Source organism: Salvelinus fontinalis, chromosome 2, assembly GCF_029448725.1.
Source record: "Salvelinus fontinalis isolate EN_2023a chromosome 2, ASM2944872v1, whole genome shotgun sequence".
Taxonomy (NCBI): Eukaryota; Metazoa; Chordata; class Actinopteri; order Salmoniformes; family Salmonidae; genus Salvelinus; species Salvelinus fontinalis.
Window position 1 is genome coordinate 76477329 of NC_074666.1, and position 19126 is coordinate 76496454.

Consider the following 19126-nt stretch of genomic DNA (forward strand, 5'->3'; position numbering starts at 1 on the left):
CTTCATTACTCTTACAATGATCTCCCTTGAATCATTCTGAATGAGGACAATATACCTCCACACTTTATGCAATCATAAACCTTGCTGAGAGGAAATGAAATTGCACAATATTGTGAACTCATCTCTACCGTTATATTCTTCACCATGACAACCGCACATGGCATAACATGTCTCTCTCTCAAGGGAGGGTAGAGAGAGTGAAGACAAAATATATATATATATATATATATATCTGAGTACCCTAGTGTGTGTGTTTGTGTGTGTGTGTGTGTGTGTGTGTGTGTGTGTGTGTGTGTGTGTGTGTGTGTGTGTGTGTGTGTGTGTGTGTGTGTGTGTGTGTGTGTGTGTGTGTGTGTGTGTGTGTGTGTGTGTGTGTGTGTGTGTGTGTGTGTGTGTGTGTGTGTGTGTGTGTGTGTGTCGCAGATGTCTGCAGTGTCTATGGTCAGAGGGAGATGGAGCACAGATAATATCCTAAGGGAGTGTGAAGCTGAAACATGTCCCCTCATCCAGCACCATGTCCCTAGCTAAGTGGAAGTAAAGGGGCTATTACTATCCCTTCACCTACCTGATAAACGAGGCCATACAGCTAAGATGTGTATATGGGTATTTGAGTTACAAAGTTAGATGCAGCTCCATTCCACCATCCTACTGTACAGTGTATATTCTATGTGATACAAAAAGTAATGGAAAAGTATATTTTGGTCTATTCAAGATGTGGGAAGATATATAACTGGTTTGGAGGATGCTTATGATCACATTCACACTACTCTTCATACACAGCATCCAAAAATACACCCACTGCTCCTCCGTAGTAGACTCAGGCGCGCCAGCACCGATACCAATGCAAGCAGTTCCCCCTCTCCCTCTCCCTCTATCTCACACTCTTTTCACCCTCCTCACTCCCAGTCTCTCTTTCATACTCTGATATTCTTTGTTTTCTCTCTTCATGTTGCAGTAGAATTCTATTTATTCTGTCTTTATTCCATCTTCCTCCTCTCCCCTGTAGATGCTCCCTTCTCTCGCTCTCTCTCCTCCAGCTTTCTCTCTCTCTCTCTCTCTCTCTCTCTCGCTCTCTCTCTCTCTCTCTCTCTCTCACACACACACACACACTCCACTCTCTCTCTGTCTCCCGCTGCACTGGTCAGGCTTACAGTAGGTGCTCTCTCCCTCTATTGATCTCTTCACCGGACCTCTCTCTCGCTCCCATCACTCCTATGCCTCTCTCCGTGGATGAGGGGAACCGGGACTTGACTCTCCCTCCTTCCTCTCCTCCGCCACCTCCTCTTCTTGCCTAACGCGGGGATCATGTTCTATTTCCAGCTGGTGATCATGGCAGGGACGGTTCTCCTGGCATACTACTTTGAGTACACAGACACGTTCCCCGTGCACATCCAGGGCTTCTTCTGCTACGACAAGACGTTCTCCAAGCCCTACCCCGGCCCGGATGAAACCAGCAAGATACCCCCACTGCTGGTCTACTCACTGGTTACAGGCATCCCCTGCTTCACGGTAAGACCATGTGGGTAATCCTGTGTGTGTGTGTGGGGGGGGGGGGGGGGGGGGGGGGGCTCTGGTCGATGAAGACAACTTGTCAGTGTGGGAAGTGAGAGCATGAGTGTATGTATGTGTGGTATTCCAAGGGGGTGTGTTTGAGTACCTGGATGTGTTTTGTATGTTTACCTCGATCCTATGTTTGTTTGTGTCTCGTAGGAGAGGGGCTATGGTTCTGTATATTACCATTCATCATTTGTCTGAATGTTGGATCCTGTCTGTCATTTGGTGAGTCAAAGCATCTCCAGTGCATCTCTGCTTTATGACAGACATGGTGAACAGATTGGTGAGCCACGTGGAGCCCCCTCCCTCCATTTCAGAGCCTGTCACAGAAAGGTGTGTGTGTGTGTGTGTGTGTGTGTGTGTGTGTGTGTGTGTGTGTGTGTGTGTGTGTGTGTGTGTGTGTGTGTGTGTGTGTGTGTGTGTGTGTGTGTGTGTGTGTGTGTGTGTGTGTGTGTGTGTGTGTGTGTCTGTGTGTCTCTGTGTCTCTGTGTCTCTGTGTGTGTGTGTGTGTGTGGTCAGCCAGGGAGGAGAGCTCAGGCTTGTGGAGAAAGCTGAGTATGGACAGATATAAATAGAGATTGGGTGAAGATAGTCACACCAAGTAAAGATATAATGGAAACAAACAGAGTCGGCGAAACGATTGGCGAGAGAGTGAGAAAACAGAACATGGAAACAGCAACGTTTTAGAGGCTGTGAGGGTGATACGGTCAGTGGGTTTTATTTGAAAGAGACAGAGAAATAGACAGGAAGGTCAATTGAATGGAGATGTGAGAAGATGAGAGACAATAAAGAGAGACAAAGAACCACAGAGATGGTGGATAGAAAAGAGATGGTAATGTGGATGGAAGGGTACCAATGTTGTGGAGCTGTCAGTGTGAGAGATTCAGTGGGCGTAAAACATGGAGCACCTGGCACTGAACAACACAGGCCAAACCTGCTTCCTTGTTTCAGACAACAGACAATATCGGCCTTAGCTGAAAACCACCTCAGTCTACACAATGAAAGACCATAACAGCTTTAAAGTGCATTAACCAAGATTTGACCTGGGTCAAGCCTCATTTCACTGCATCAGAGCACAGCCAAAACCCGACCTGACCTTAACTGACAGGGGCCAAACACATAACCAGTGGGCAGGCATATTCATGACACCTCCCGCCTACAGTACCTCTGTCATTTTGTTGTTGACTCTAGTCTAGAGGCATTTGATCCCTTTTCCTAACAGCTACAGTACAGTGCACCAGTCAGTCCTTTACCTTTGCTTGTTGGCCAGTGTATTTGGGTCAGTGCCAGTCCTCCAGGGCTAGTAGTTGGCACTATCCTCCTCACTCATCTTCCCAGGGGTCCCCTCTTTCCTAATTAAAGTAATCAGTCATCCTTTGACATCTCAGCTCTGCATTAGGAGCCATTCCTCTGCTTAGAGGCCAACAGTATCCACACAGACCAAAGAGGGAACTTTGTTTGGCCACTTTCACGCCTCGTCTGTGACTTTTCAGTTGGTGCTTGTTGATATTTGACCCCTTTTCTCAGAATGTTGCATTATGTATGAAGTACTACTGTATGATGGCCCTGTACAGTGATACGGTCACAGATCTCATAGCTGTTTTATGTACAACACCGTGTTGGAACTTTGTCCCGAGTGTCTGTGGTGGTCACCAGTCCAGTGGTTAGACCTAGTATTTGTAGAAATGACATCGTGATGATGTAGTGTCAGCATCCAGTGGGCTCTACTAGAAAGGGGTTGTGAGTGATCTAGGAAAAAGTGTTGTGAGATTGTGAGGGTGGTGTGAGGGTGGAACAATTGTGAGGGTGGATGATGAATGGGCAGCAGTTGATATCATGCTAGATAATGACAGGATCCTTTACACCAGTGTTATCACTCTGAGATAATGACAGGATCCTTTACACCAGTGTTATCACGCTGAGATAATGACAGGAACTTCTACACCAGTGTTATCACGCTGAGGTAATGACAGGATCCTTTACACCAGTGTTATCATGCTGAGGTAATGACAGGAACCTCTACACCAGTGTTATCACACTGAGGTAATGACATGATCCTCTACACCAGTGTTATCACGCTGAGGTAATGATACGAACCTCTACACCAGTGTTATCACACTGAGGTAATGACAGGATCCTTTACACCAGTGTTATCACGCTGAGATAATGACAGGAACTTCTACACCAGTGTTATCACGCTGAGGTAATGACAGGATCCTTTACACCAGTGTTATCACGCTGAGGTAATGACAGGAACCTCTACACCAGTGTTATCACACTGAGGTAATGACATGATCCTCTACACCAGTGTTATCACGCTGAGGTAATGATACGAACCTCTACACCAGTGTTATCACACTGAGGTAATGACAGGATCCTTTACACCAGTGTTATCACACTGAGGTAATGACAGGAACCTCTACACCAGTGTTATCACACTGAGGTAATGACATGAACCTCTACACCAGTGTTATCATGCTGAGATAATGACATGATCCTCTACACCAGTGTTATCATGCGGAGATAATGACAGGAACCTCTACACCAGTGTTATCATGCTGAGATAATGACAGGAACCTCTACACCAGTGTTATCACACTGAGGTAATGACATGATCCTCTACACCAGTGTTATCACGCTGAGGTAATGACAGGATCCTTTACACCAGTGTTATCATGCTGAGGTAATGACATGATCCTCTACACCAGTGTTATCATGCTGAGGTAATGACAGGATCCTTTACACCAGTGTTATCATGCTGAGGTAATGACATGATCCTCTACACCAGTGTTATCATGCTGAGATAATGACAGGAACCTCTACACCAGTGTTATCATGCTGAGATAATGATACGAACCTCTACACCAGTGTTATCACGCTGAGGTAATGACATGATCCTCTACACCAGTATTATCATGCTGAGATAATGACAGGAATCTCTACACCAGTGTTATCATGCTGAGGTAATGACATGATCCTCTACACCAGTGTTATCATGCTGAGATAATGACAGGAACCTCTACACCAGTGTTATCATGCTGAGATAATGATACGAACCTCTACGCCAGTGTTATCACGCTGAGGTAATGACATGATCCTCTACACCAGTGTTATCATGCTGAGGTAATGACATGATCCTCTACACCAGTGTTATCACGCTGAGGTAATGACATGATCCTCTACACCAGTGTTATCATGCTGAGGTAATGACATGATCCTTTACACCAGTGTTATCATGCTGAGATAATGACATGATCCTCTACACCAGTGTTATCACACTGAGGTAATGACATGATCCTCTACACCAGTGTTATCACACTGAGGTAATGACATGATCCTCTACACCAGTGTTATCACACTGAGGTAATGACATGATCCTCTACACCAGTGTTATCACACTGAGGTAATGACATGATCCTTTACACCAGTGTTATCATGCTGAGATAATGACATGATCCTCTACACCAGTGTTATCACACTGAGGTAATGACAGGATCCTCTACACCAGTGTTATCACGCTGAGGTAATGACATGATCCTCTACACCAGTGTTATCACACTGAGGTAATGACAGGATCCTCTACACCAGTGTTATCACGCTGAGGTAATGACATGATCCTCTACACCAGTGTTATCACGCTGAGGTAATGACAGGAACCTCTTATCACACTGAGATAATGACAGGAACCTCTACACCAGTGTTATCACGCTGAGGTAATGACAGGAACCTCTTATCATGCTGAGATAATGACAGGAACCTCTATACCAGTGTTATCATGCTGAGATAATGATACGAACCTCTACACCAGTGTTATCACGCTGAGGTAATGACATGATCCTCTACACCAGTATTATCATGCTGAGATAATGACAGGAATCTCTACACCAGTGTTATCACACTGAGGTAATGATAGGAACCTCTACACCAGTGTTATCATGCTGAGATATTGACAGGAACCTCTACACTAGTGTTATCACACTGAGGTAATGATAGGATCCTCTACACCAGTGTTATCACGCTGAGGTAATGACATGATCCTCTACACCAGTGTTATCATGCTGGGATAATGACATGATCCTCTACACCAGTGTTATCATGCTGGGATAATGACAGGAACCTCTACACCAGTGTTATCATGCAGAGATAATGACAGGAACCTCAACACCAGTGTTATCATGCTGAGATAATGACAGGATCCTCTACACCAGTGTTATCACGCTGAGGTAATGACATGATCCTCTACACCAGTGTTATCATGCTGAGATAATGACAGGAACCTCTACACCAGTGTTATCACGCTGAGGTAATGATAGGAACCTCTACACTAGTGTTATCATGCTGAGATAATGACAGGAACCTCAACACCAGTGTTATCACGCTGAGGTAATGATAGGAACCTCTACACTAGTGTTATCACGCTGAGGTAATGATAGGAACCTCTACACCAGTGTTATCACGCTGAGGCAATGACAGGAACCTCTACACCAGTGTTATCACGCTGAGGTAATGATAGGAACCTCTACACTAGTGTTATCACGCTGAGGTAATGACAGGAACCTCTACACCAGTGTTATCACGCTGAGGTAATGACAGGAACCTCTTATCATGCTGAGATAATGACAGGAACCTCTATACCAGTGTTATCATGCTGAGATAATGATACGAACCTCTACACCAGTGTTATCACGCTGAGGTAATGACATGATCCTCTACACCAGTATTATCATGCTGAGATAATGACAGGAATCTCTACACCAGTGTTATCACACTGAGGTAATGATAGGAACCTCTACACCAGTGTTATCATGCTGAGATATTGACAGGAACCTCTACACTAGTGTTATCACACTGAGGTAATGATAGGATCCTCTACACCAGTGTTATCACGCTGAGGTAATGACATGATCCTCTACACCAGTGTTATCATGCTGGGATAATGACATGATCCTCTACACCAGTGTTATCATGCTGGGATAATGACAGGAACCTCTACACCAGTGTTATCATGCTGAGATAATGACAGGAACCTCAACACCAGTGTTATCATGCTGAGATAATGACAGGGTCCTCTACACCAGTGTTATCACGCTGAGGTAATGACATGATCCTCTACACCAGTGTTATCATGCTGAGATAATGACAGGAACCTCTACACCAGTGTTATCACGCTGAGGTAATGATAGGAACCTCTACACTAGTGTTATCATGCTGAGATAATGACAGGATCCTCTACACCAGTGTTATCACGCTGAGGTAATGATAGGAACCTCTACACTAGTGTTATCACGCTGAGGTAATGATAGGAACCTCTACACTAGTGTTATCACGCTGAGGTAATGATAGGAACCTCTACACCAGTGTTATCACGCTGAGGTAATGATAGGAACCTCTACACTAGTGTTATCACGCTGAGGTAATGATAGGAACCTCTACACCAGTGTTATCACGCTGAGGCAATGACAGGAACCTCTTATCACGCTGAGATAATGACAGGAACCTCTATACCAGTGTTATCACACTGAGGTAATGATAGGAACCTCTACACCAGTGTTATCATGCTGAGATATTGACAGGAACCTCTATACCAGTGTTATCATGTTGAGGTCATTTATTTGTATTTTTAATTTTACTAGGCAAGTAAGTTAAGAACAAATTCATATTTTACAATGACGGCCTACCCCGGCCAAACCTTCCCCTAACCCAAATGACACTGGGCCAATTGTGCACCGCCCTATGGGATTCCCGATGACGGCCAGTTGTGATACAGCCGGGATCGAACCAGGGTCTGTAGTGACCCCTCTGGCACTAAGGTGCAGTGCCTTAGACCACTGCGCCACTCAAGATGACAGTATACTCTACACCAGTGTTTTCCAACTCCAACAGTACACATTTTTGCTGTGGCCCTTTGACAAACACATCTCATTCAATTCATCTAGGGCTTGATGATTAGTTGACAAGTTGAATCAGGTGTGCTTGTCCAGGGTTGCAATAGAAATGTGTACTGTTGGGTGTACCGGAGGACCAGGGTTGGGAAACTCTGCTTTACACAGAAGCAGAGCTGAATCCCTGCAGGGAGCCAGACCCCATGGAGTTTACATTCAGCTGGAGTGATGTCATTCTGATGCTGGCTTTTGATTCAATGTTATCTCAAAAACACTGGTTTTGTTTGTGTGTGTGTGTGTGTGTGTGTGTGTGTGTGTGTGTGTGTGTGTGTGTGTGTGTGTGTGTGTGTGTGTGTGTGTGTGTGTGTGTGTGTGTGTGTGTGTGTGTGTGTGTGTGTGTGTGTGTGTGTGTGTTGTGTGTGTGTGTGTGTGTGTCAACTGAATTATTCCAGAAAAACAAGTGAACTTTAAAAAGACAGCTGCATTTGTTTATTTATTAATACATTCCATCCAGTAGGATACTGTGGGCTTTTACCCCAAGGCTGTTGCTGCATTTGCAGTTACTGTGGCCTCCGCTCCACACGCAGATCGTCACACAAATGCAAGCAAGCGCATGCACACACACACTTGAGTTTGGTTTATTTGTAGGGAATCTTAGAAGTAGGTCTGAGACTTAATTACATTTTACATTTTAGTCAATTGGCGACTTACAGTTAGTGCATTTATCTTAGGATAGATAGGTGGGACAATCACATATCACAGGCATAAAAATTAACACTTTCCTCCATAACGTAGCTATCAGTAGAGTCAGAGCTAGACAGGCGGGGTCAAGTACTGTTTATGTTTTTTATTTCGTTTTTGGGGGGGGGGGGGGGGGGCAGGGTTGAGGTGAGGAGGATGATTATTTAAGAAAATGTTTGAAGAGGCAGGGTTTCGAATGTTTTCGAAAGATGTGCAGGGACTCTGCTGTCCTAGCTTCATGGGGAAGCTGGTTCCACCATTGGGGTGCCAGGACAGAGAAGAGCTTGGACTGGGCTGAGCGGGAGCTGCCCCCCATAGGGGTGGGAGGGCCAAGAGACCTGAGGTGGCAGAAGTGCTTGGATTGTAGTGTAGGGTTTGAGCACAGCCTGAAGGTAGGGAGGGGCAGTTCCTCTTGCTGGTCCGTGGGTAAGCACCATGGTCTTGTAGGGGATGCGAGCTTCGACTGGAAGCCAGTGGCGTGTGCGGAGGAGCGGGCTGATCTGAGAGAACATGTCTTATAGTAGATTCTATCTGACAGTTGATGAGTGTGTGTATGTGTGTGTCTACATTGTCATGCAGAGATGTAGTGAGATCTGACACATCATCCCCAAGAGTCCTTTATCAATTCCCCCCATCAAAATCTCTACCTAGATAAAGAGATGGATCCTCTGCTTAACCTGCCCTCTCACTTCCGCCTTAATGGACTACCACTTGGCCTACCAAGCCTGCTCACCAGAGAATACTTTTCCAGCATATACTATATTGTAGGCCTATGAGAGAAATACTGCATCTGGGGTGAATCCCAATACTCTACCAGGGCAAATCATCCTCTTCTACTCCAACAGTTATCTGAGAGGACAGAACAGATGGAAACGATCTGGTTAGTGCCCATTATGTGTCTCATTGAGGAGAGGCTGAATCTAACAGGAACCTGAGGAATTCACACTAGCAGTCCTTGGTTTTGCTAGCAAATAGGCTCATACCATAGCACGTCTGCCCATCCAGTCTCTTCATATCAGGAAAGGGTAATGGGGATGACAGGTAGCTCTAATGGAAGAGAAGCGAGAGTTTTGGGACTAATGTGTTTAAAATAGACTAGAACAGGGATCGTCAATGAGATTTAACCATGGGCAATGTTTTTTTCTTGAGTGGATGGTCGTGGGGTCGGAACATAACTACAAATAATTTGTAGACTGCAAATGAACTGCAAGAAGCCCAAACAGATATAATATTTAACTAAAACATAATAATTTCAAACCTTACTTACATTTGTATACGATCACGTGCCTCTCTGTTATGCTTGGGAATACTTGGAACAGATTTCCGAAATTAAATCACTTGGAGCTGATTTCCTGGTGTTTGTACAGTATTTTATGTCCAACAATGAAAATGATAAATAACACAAATTTAATAAAAAAACATACTTTTTTTTGTCAGAAAAGGGGCCGAATTTGCACAGGCTTGCCAGTTGGGGAAACCTGGATAAGAGTTACCAGTTACCATTACCATGTAATTTCTTATCTATACCTTTACTTTAGTGACATCAAAGTAATAAGGGCTCTAAGATGTCATCTCTTATCAACAGTTAGCTTTTAGAAATGGCGTTAGATGCCAGCTCTATGGGTGAGCTCTAGAACTGCTTGTTCAGTACAGTTCCATCAGGCCAAAGCGAAGTGAGATCTCATGCACATGATCCAACTGGCAGACAGAAAAGTTTCAGGTGTCCCATACCCTGTCAGCCTTCTTTGCTCTCCTCACCCTTCCTCACCCCTCCTCACCCTCCATGTCTCGCCTCCCAATTAACACCTCTCGTCTCGGAGCTGACGGGAGTCTTTGCTCGTAAGCGAGCATTCTAATTACCACGCAGATGATGGCAATTTAACCCAGAGAAGATGTTTTCTCTCCTGCGTCTCCCTGCTGCTCAGAGGCTGGGAGGGGTGGGGGTGGGGTAGATCAGCTTTAATAATGCAGATAGATTGTGGCTTCCATCAATGTAATTGTCTGCATAATTTCCAATCCCCCATATAGATTTTTTGGTAAATATATACACTACCGTTAAAAAGTTTGGGGTCATGTCCTTGTTTTTGAAAGAAAAGCACATTTTTTTGTCCATTAAAATAACATCAAATTTATCAGAAATACAGTGTAGACATTGTTAATGTTGTACGTGACTATTGTAGCTGGAATCGGCTGATTTTATTATGGAATATCTACATAGGTGTACAGAGGCCCATTATCAGCAACCATCACTCCTGTGTTCCAATGGCACGTTGTGTTAGTTAATCCAAGTTTATCATTTTTAAAGGCTAATTGTTCATTAGAAAACCCTTTTGCAATTATGTTAGCACAGCTGAAAACTGTTGTTCTGATTAAAGATGCAATAAAACTGGCCTTCTATAGACTAGTTGAGTATCTGGAGCATCAGCATTTGTGGGTTTGATTACAGGCTCAAAATGGCCAGAAACAAAGAACATTCTTCTGAAACTCGTCAGTCTATTCTTGTTCTGAGAAATGAAGGCTATTCCATGCGAGAAATTGCCAAGAGACTGAAGATCTTGTACAACGCTGTGTACTACTCCCTTCGCAGAACAGCGCAAACTAGCACTAACCAGAATAGAAAGAGGAGTGGGAGGCCCCGGGGCACAACTGAACAAGAGGACAAGTACATTAGTGTGTCTAGTTTGAGAAACAGACACCTCACAAGTCCTCAACTGGCAGCTTCATTAAATAGTACCCGCAAAACACCAGTCTCAGCGTCAACAGTGAAGAGGCGACTGCAGGATGTTGGCCTTCTAGGCAGAGTTGCAAAGAAAAAGCCATATTTCAGACTGGCCAATAAAAATAAAAGATTAAGATGGGCAAAATAACAGACACTGGACAGAGGACAGAGGAACTCTGCCTAGAAGGCCAGCATCCCGGAGTCGCCTCTTTGCTGTTGACGATGAGACTGGTGTTTTCCACATTAAGTTACGTTATAGCCTTATTCTAAAATGGATTTTTTAAAAATAAATCCTCAGCAATCTACACACAATACCCCATAATGACAAATCAAAAAAAAAACAGGTTTTCAGAAATTTTTGCAAATGTATTAAAAGATAAAAACCTTATTTACATAAGTATTCAGAACCTTTGCTATGAGACTCAAAATTGAGCTCAGGTGCATTCTGTTTGCATTGATCATCCTTGAGATGTTTCTACAACTTGATTGGAGTCCACCTGTGGTAAATTCAATTGATTGGACATGATTTGGAAAGGCACACACCTGTCTATATAAGATCCCACAGTTGACAGTTCATGTCAGAGCAAAAACCAAGCCATGAGGTCGAAGGTATTGTCCGTAGAGCTCCGAGACAGGATTGCATCGAAGCACAGATCTGGGGAATGGTACCAAAAAATGTCTGCAGCCTTGAAGGTCCCCAAGAACACAGTGGCCTCCATCATTCTTAAATGGAAGAAGTTTGGAACCACCAAGACTCTTCCTAGAGCTGGCCGCCCGGCCAAACTGAGCAATCGGGGGAGAAGGACCTTGGTCAGGGAGGTGACCAAGAACCTGATGGTCAATCTGACAAAGCTCTGGAGTTCCTCTGTGGAGATGGGAGAACCTTCCAGAAGGACAACCATCGTCTGCAGCCCTCCACCAATCAGGCCTTTATGGTAGTGGCCAGACGGAAGCCACTCCCCAGTAAAATATACATGACAGCCCGCTTGGAGTTTGCCAAAAGGCACATAAAGACTCTCAGAAGATGAGAAACAAGAATCTTTGGCCTTAATGCCAAGCGTCACGTCTGGAGGAAATCTGGCACCATACCTACGGTGAAGCATGGTGGTTGCAGCATCATGCTGTGGGGATGTTTTCCAACAGCAGGGACTGGGAGACTAGTCAGGATCGAGGCAAAGATGAACAGAGAAAATTACAGAACGATCCTTGATGAAAACCTGTTCCAGAGTACTCAGGACCTCAGACTGAGGATGAAGATTCACCTTCCAACAGTACAACGACCCTAAGAACACAGCCAAGACAACGCAGGAGTGGCTTCGGGACGAGTATCTGAATGTCCTTGAGTGGCCCAGCCAGAGCCCGGACTTGAACCTGATCGAACATCTCTGGAGAATCCTGAAAATAGCTGTGCAGCAACTCTCCCCATCCAACCTGACAGAGCTTAAGAGGATCTGCAGAGAAGAATGGGAGAAACTCCCAAAATACAGGTGTGCAAAGCTTGTAGAGTCATACCTTAGAAGACTCTATGTTGTAATCACTGCCAAAGGTGCTTCAACAAAGTACTGAGTAAAGGGTCTGAATTTTTATGTAAATGTGATTTAAAAAATAAATAAATCATACATTAACAAAAATGTCTAAACCTGCTTTTGCTTTGTGATGATGGGGTATCAAGCAATTTGATCCATTTTAGAATAAGGCTGTAACGTAACAAAAAGTGAAAGGGTCTGAATACTTTCCGAAGGCATTGTATATGCATTTTACAGACTCAGTATATTTTACAATAGTTGTCTTTTGTTTGTTTTTAGACCCATCCTTCAGCTATCCTTCCATCTATCTCTGAACACCATACAGTTTTGATTTCTATTTGCCACATATTTTTCCCACTGTGCTGTTTCACAAAGTTCTGAACCTTTCTATTCTCATAGTTTCTACAGATAGTAAATTAAAGATACATTTTTTTGCTGAGAGTATTACTATATTGATCTACTGACTATGACTTTTACATCACCCAGCGGTGCTATTTGCGGAGTTAGCTCCAGGTATTGCACTTCATCAGCCATTTCTGAACCTGCAACCAAAAACAAGCTACCGTACATATGGACAGTACCAAAACTATTTATCTAATAATTCTGTCTCTTCGCAGCAAAATTTGCAGAGCTGGGATGGTTGTATCCCTCATATACAGATGAAGTCAGAAGTTTACTTACACTTAGGTTGGAGTCATTAAAACTAGTTTTTCAACCACTCCACACATTTCTTGTTAACAAACTATAGTTTTGTCAAGTCTGTTAGAAAATCTGCTTTGTTCATGACACAAGTAATTTTTCCAACAATTGTTTACAGACAGATTATTTCACTTATATATCATTTTATCACAATTCCAGTGGGTCAGACGTTTACATACAGTAAGTTGACTGTGCCTTTAAACAGCTTGGAAAATTCCAGAAAATTATGTCATGGCTTTAGAAGCTTCTGATAGGCTAATTAACATAATTTGAGTCAATTGGAGGTGTACCTGTGGATGTATTTCAAGGCCTACCTTCAAACTCAGTGCCTCTTTGCTTGACATCATGGGAAAATCAGCCAAGACCTCAAAAAGAATTGTAGACCTCCACAAGTCTGGTTCATCCTTGGGAGAAATTTCCAAACGTCTGAAGGTACCACGTTCATCTGTACAAACAATAGTGCTCAAGTATAAACACCATGGGACCACGCAGCTGTCATACCGCTCAGGAAGGAGACGCGTTCTGTCTCCTAGAGATGAACGTACTTTGGTGCAAATCAATTAATCAAAAGTGCAAATCAATCCCAGAACAACAGCAAAGCACCTTGTGAAGATGCTGGAGGAAACAGGTACAAAAGTATCTATATCCACAGTAAAACGAGTCCTATATCGACATAACCTGAAAGGCTGCTCAGCAAGGAAGAAGCCACTGCTCCAAATACGCCATAAAAAAGACAGACTACGGTTTGCAACTGCATACGGGGACAAAGATCATACTTTATGGAGAAATGTCCTCTGGTCTGATAGAACTGTTTGGCTATAATGACCATCGTTATGTTTGGAAGAAAAAGGGGGACGCTTGCCAGCCGAAGAACACCATCTCAACTGTGAAACATGGAGATGGCAGCATCATGTTATGGGGGTGCTTTGCTGCAGGAAGGACTGGTGCACTTCACAAAATAGATGGCATCATGATGCAGGGAAAATTATGTGGATACATTGAAGCAACATCTGAAGACATCAGTCAGGAAGTTAAAGTTTGGTCGGAAATGGGTCTTTCAAATGGACAATGACCCCAAGCATACTTCCAAAGTTGTAGCAAACTGGCTTAAGGACAACAAGGTCAAGGTATTGGAGTGGCCATCACAAAGCCCTGACCTCAATCCCATTAGAAAATTTGTGGGCAGAACTGAAAAAGCATGTGCGAGCAAGGAGGCCTACAAACCTGACTCAGTTACATCAGCTCTGTCAGTAAGAATGAGCCAAAATTCACCCAACTTATTGTGGGAAGCTTGTGGAAGGCTACGCAAAACGTTTGACCCAAGTTTAACAATTTAAAGGCAATGCTACCAAATACTAAATTGAGTGTATGTAAACTTCTGACCCACTGGGAACGTGATGAAAGAAATAAAAGCTGAAATAAATCATTCTCTCTACTTTTATTCTGACATTTCACATTCTTAAAATAAAGTGGTGATCCTAACTGACCTAAAACAGGTGAATTTTTACTAGGATTAAATGTCAGGAATTGTGAAATACTGAGTTTAAACGTATTTGGCTAAGGTGTATGTAAACTTCCGACTTCAACTGTATATAACATTATATTGGTTGAAAGAATTGTGTATAATCGTTTGAATTGAAAAACTCTTGTGTTTTGAATCCAGCGTAATTTTGTGTCTCAGTTCATGAACCAAGTGCCAATGGAATCGGTACATCGAAAATATCTTTCCAACTATTTTGCAATCTATATGGCACAGCTTTCAAAAATGTGGTCCTTAAATGAAACTGGTATACTTTTTATTTATCACATTTTTCTTAACCCATTTTGGTATTTAATGCAGGGCCGACAGACAAGTTCCTTACTTTTCCCCCTTCCACTTGCCTCTTCCATTTTTGTGGTAATGCTGTAATTAGTTGGTTGTAATTTTGAGTAGAGCAGACATTTCCATATATTTTTGATAGCTGCATGTGTGACATAACTCCACCAGTCCTATTTATGATATATCTTACAAAAACTATAACGTTTTTAAACATTTAAAAAATGTATTTATATATATATATTATTTTTTTAATCAATTTGTATATTTGAGTTGAACCATCATATTTGTTGTAACATTTGTTCTGTCTGTTCTGGTGGATTGAACTCAAAATGCAACCAACTTTCTATGGCTTGTTTTAAAATAGAGATATTATGGAGATTATTTCATTTTCAAATAACCGAAAGTGAGAGGTTGTAATCTGAATAAAGGGAAAAAGGCCATTATTGAGCATGGGGTGAGACATTCGTACTAATCTGCTAGAGAACCAGTTTGGATTTAAGTATAAATTTTGCATGACTGAAGCCTTTAGTGAGAGGTCTAATGCTTTCATGTTTAATCATTTCTGCCCGCCGAATTCATATTCATTATATAAATAGTCCTGCTTAATTTTATCTGGCTTGCTATTTCAAATAAAATGAATATTTTTTGCAGATATTATTTAAAAAACAAGTGGCTGGGTGTAGGCAAGGCAATAAGAAAATAGGTAAACTGAGATATGAATAAAGAGTTAATCAGGGTGATTATTCCACAAAGACAGGTATTTTCCTTTCCATGGACCAAGATCTTATCTATTTTTGATAACTTTTTATTAAAATGTATTATAGTGAGATCGTTTCTTTCTTTCGGGATATGAATACCGAGAATGTCGCCTGGTCGCCTGGTTCACCAACTACTTCTCAGATAGAGTTCAGTGTGTCAAATCGGAGGGCCTGTTGTCCGGACCTCTGGCAGTCTCTATGGGGGTACCACAGGGTTCAATTCTCGGGCCGACTCTTTTCTCTGTATATATCAATGATGTCGCTCTTGCTGCGGGTGATTCCTTGATCCACCGCTATGCAGACAACACCATTCTGTATACATCTGGCACTTCTTTGGACACTGTGTTAACAGACCTCCAAACAAGCTTCAATCCCATACAACACTCCTTCCGTGGCCTCCAACTGCTCTTAAATGCTAGTAAAACTAAATGCATGCTCTTCAACCGATCGCTGCCCGCACTCGCCCGCCCGACTAGCATCACTACTCTGGACAGTTCTGACTTAGAATATGTGGACAACTACAAATACCTAGCTGTCTGGCTAGACTCTAAACTCTCCTTCCAGACTCATATTAAGCATCTCCAATCCAAAATTAAATCTTGAATCGGCTTCCTATTTTTCAACAAATCTTCCTTCACTCACGCTGCCAAACATACCCTCGTAAAACTGACTATCCTACCAATCCTCAACTTCGACGATGTCATTTACAAAATAGCCTCTAACACTCTACTCAGCAAACTGGATGCGGTCTATCACAGTGCCATCCGTTTTGTCACCAAAGCCCTATATACCACCCACCACTGCGACCTGTATGCTCTTGTCGGCTGGCCCTCGCAACATATTCGTCGCCAGACCCACTGGCTCCAGGTCATCTATAAGTCTTTGCTAGGTAAAGCTTCGCCTTATCTCAGCTCACTGGTCACCATAGCAACACCCACCGTAGCACGCGCTCCAGCAGGTATATCTCACTGGTCATCCCCAAAGCTTTGGCCGTCTTTCCTTCCAGTTCTCTGCTGCCAATGACTGGAACGAATTGCAAATTTCTCTGAAGTTGGAGACTTTTATCTCCCAAACTAACTTTAAGCATCAGCTATCTAAGCAGTTTACCGATCACTGCAGCTTTACACAGCCCATCTGAAAATAGCCCATCCAATCTACCTACCTCATCCCCATATTGGTTTTATTTAACTTTTTGCTCTTTTGAACAACAATATTTCTACTTGCACATCATCATCTGCACATCTATCACTCCAGTGTTAATATGCTAAATTGTAATTACTTCGCTACTATGGCCTATTTATTGCCTTACCTCCTCACGCCGTTTGCACACACTGTATATAGACTGTATATAGCTTTATCTTGGCCAGGCCGCAGTTGTAAATGAGCACTTGTTCTCAACTGGCCTACCTGGTTAAATAAAGGTGAAATTAAAAAAAAAAAATGCATAACTTCAACACATTGTAAACGAGATTTTCCAACATGTAAATATTCCAGGCATTTATATATCATTTCCAGTCGTACTTTATCAAAAGCTTTTTCAAAATCAGCCATGAATACCAGTCCTGGTTTCCCAGATTTTTCTATTGTTTCCAGTACTTGTTTTATATTATCTCCAATGTATGGTCCATGTAAAAAAAACTGTCTGATTAGGATGAATAATATCCAACAACAACTTCAGAATTCTATGCACTATGAATTTTGCTTGAATTTTTGCATCACAACACTGAAGTGTAAGGGGCCTCCAATTTTTTTTATGGACTGGATTTTTATATTTACAACGTGGGTCCTGTTTCAGTAATAATGAAATCAGACCTTCTTGTTGAGTATCTAATAATCTACCATTTTTATAGGAGTGGTTAAAACATGCAAATAACAGTCCTCAGAGTACATCAAAAAAGGTTTGGTATACCTCAACTGGTATGGCATCCAGTCCTGGAGTTTTCCCAGACTTAAAGGCTTTAGTTGCATCAAGAAGTTCCTCATCTGTAATTTGGCCGTCACATGAGTCTTTCTGTACAGCTGTTAATTTTACATTATTAATAAAACAAAAAAATCCTTACAATTAATTTCGATTAGTGGAGATGGAGGAGTCTGAAATGAGTACTTTTGTAAGGATCGACGCTGGTAGAGACGAGAAGCAGGTACAGGGAGTGAACATTTAATAGCAACGGACATGGAACAGGACAGGACAGCGTCTGGACATGAACGCATAACGACAATAATGCTGACACAGGGATAAAATGGGGGAGCAGACAAAAATAGGGAAGGCAATCAACAAAGTGAAAGAGTCCAGGTGAGTCCAATGATTCGTGTAATGATGGTGACAGGTGTGCGTAATGAAAGGCAGCCTGGCGCCCTAGAGCGCCAGAGAGGAAGAGCGGGTGCAGGCGTAACAACTTTGCTCCCTCTTCCAAAATATTGTTTGGTGAATCATGGGTGACTTGTAAGTTTCAATAAATAATTTTTGGTTGCATTTCTATGTTGAAGATGAAAAAATTATATTTTTTCCCCATATTCCATCCAGTTCACTTTATTTTTTGTCATATATTACACTTGATCTTTCTTGAATAAGTTCCTCCATTTCTTTTAGTTTTTTCTCTAACATATTCTGTGCCTCTATGGCACAGTTTTTATTGCTATCTATCTGTACTGTTGGTCCCTCTATTTCCTTTGATAATATGAGTTCTTTTGACCTAAATTGCTTTTGTTTTAAAGATGAGTATTGAATTACATGGCCTCTAAATGCACCTTTTAAAAGTGTCCCATACAATAAGGGGATCTGATTTGCCTATATTATGTCAGAAAAAGTAAGTTATAAATTATTCTGTCCTGTTTAAAAACAAAGTGTTATCCAATAAAATGTAAGTAAAATGTCCAATATCCTCACCCACGTGGAAATTCTATAATAGTAATTCTATAAGAATTATTTGACTACCTTTTAATCATAGTGATACATACTGAAATTTGAAATTTGGGTCCAGAAAGTAAGAAAGGATCAAATGAAGGACATCTGGAGTGCAAATGAGCGCATACACACACACACACACACACACACACACACACACACACACACACACACACACACACACACACACACACACACACACACACACACACACACACACACACACACACACACACACACACACACACACACACACACACACACACAGATGCAGATGGCAGGGTGGTCTCCAGGGGGACGTGTTGGCTGTGTCTCTTCTCTGTCATGGGACCATATGTGTCTAGAAAGAGTCACTGTTGTCGCTGGGGCCGCTGTGTACTGCTTCAGGGAAGGAGGGGTGTCGATGGGGAGGAGGGGTTAAGAGAGGGGTGCAGAGGAGGAGGAGAGGGTAAAGGAGGGGTGCAGAGGAGGAGGGGGTAAGGGAGGGGTAAGGGAGGGGGTAAGGGAGGGATGCAGAGGGGAA

General features: G+C 42.6%; 1 protein-coding gene across 5 annotated transcripts in view; it reads left to right on the top strand.

Moving 5' to 3' along the window:
* LOC129826489 (phospholipid phosphatase-related protein type 5-like) overlaps positions 1-19126 on the top strand; it is a 61392-nt gene that overhangs the window by 23950 nt on the left and 18316 nt on the right. For 3 of the 5 annotated variants that reach the window (XM_055887296.1, XM_055887287.1, XM_055887278.1), the window contains exon 3: positions 1321-1509. In XM_055887296.1, coding sequence (XP_055743271.1) covers positions 1321-1509 — 189 coding nt within the window. Of the gene's footprint in view, positions 1-817; positions 1510-19126 lie in introns of those variants that run through there. The other 2 variants (XM_055887302.1, XM_055887312.1) reach the window with 1 other exon arrangement.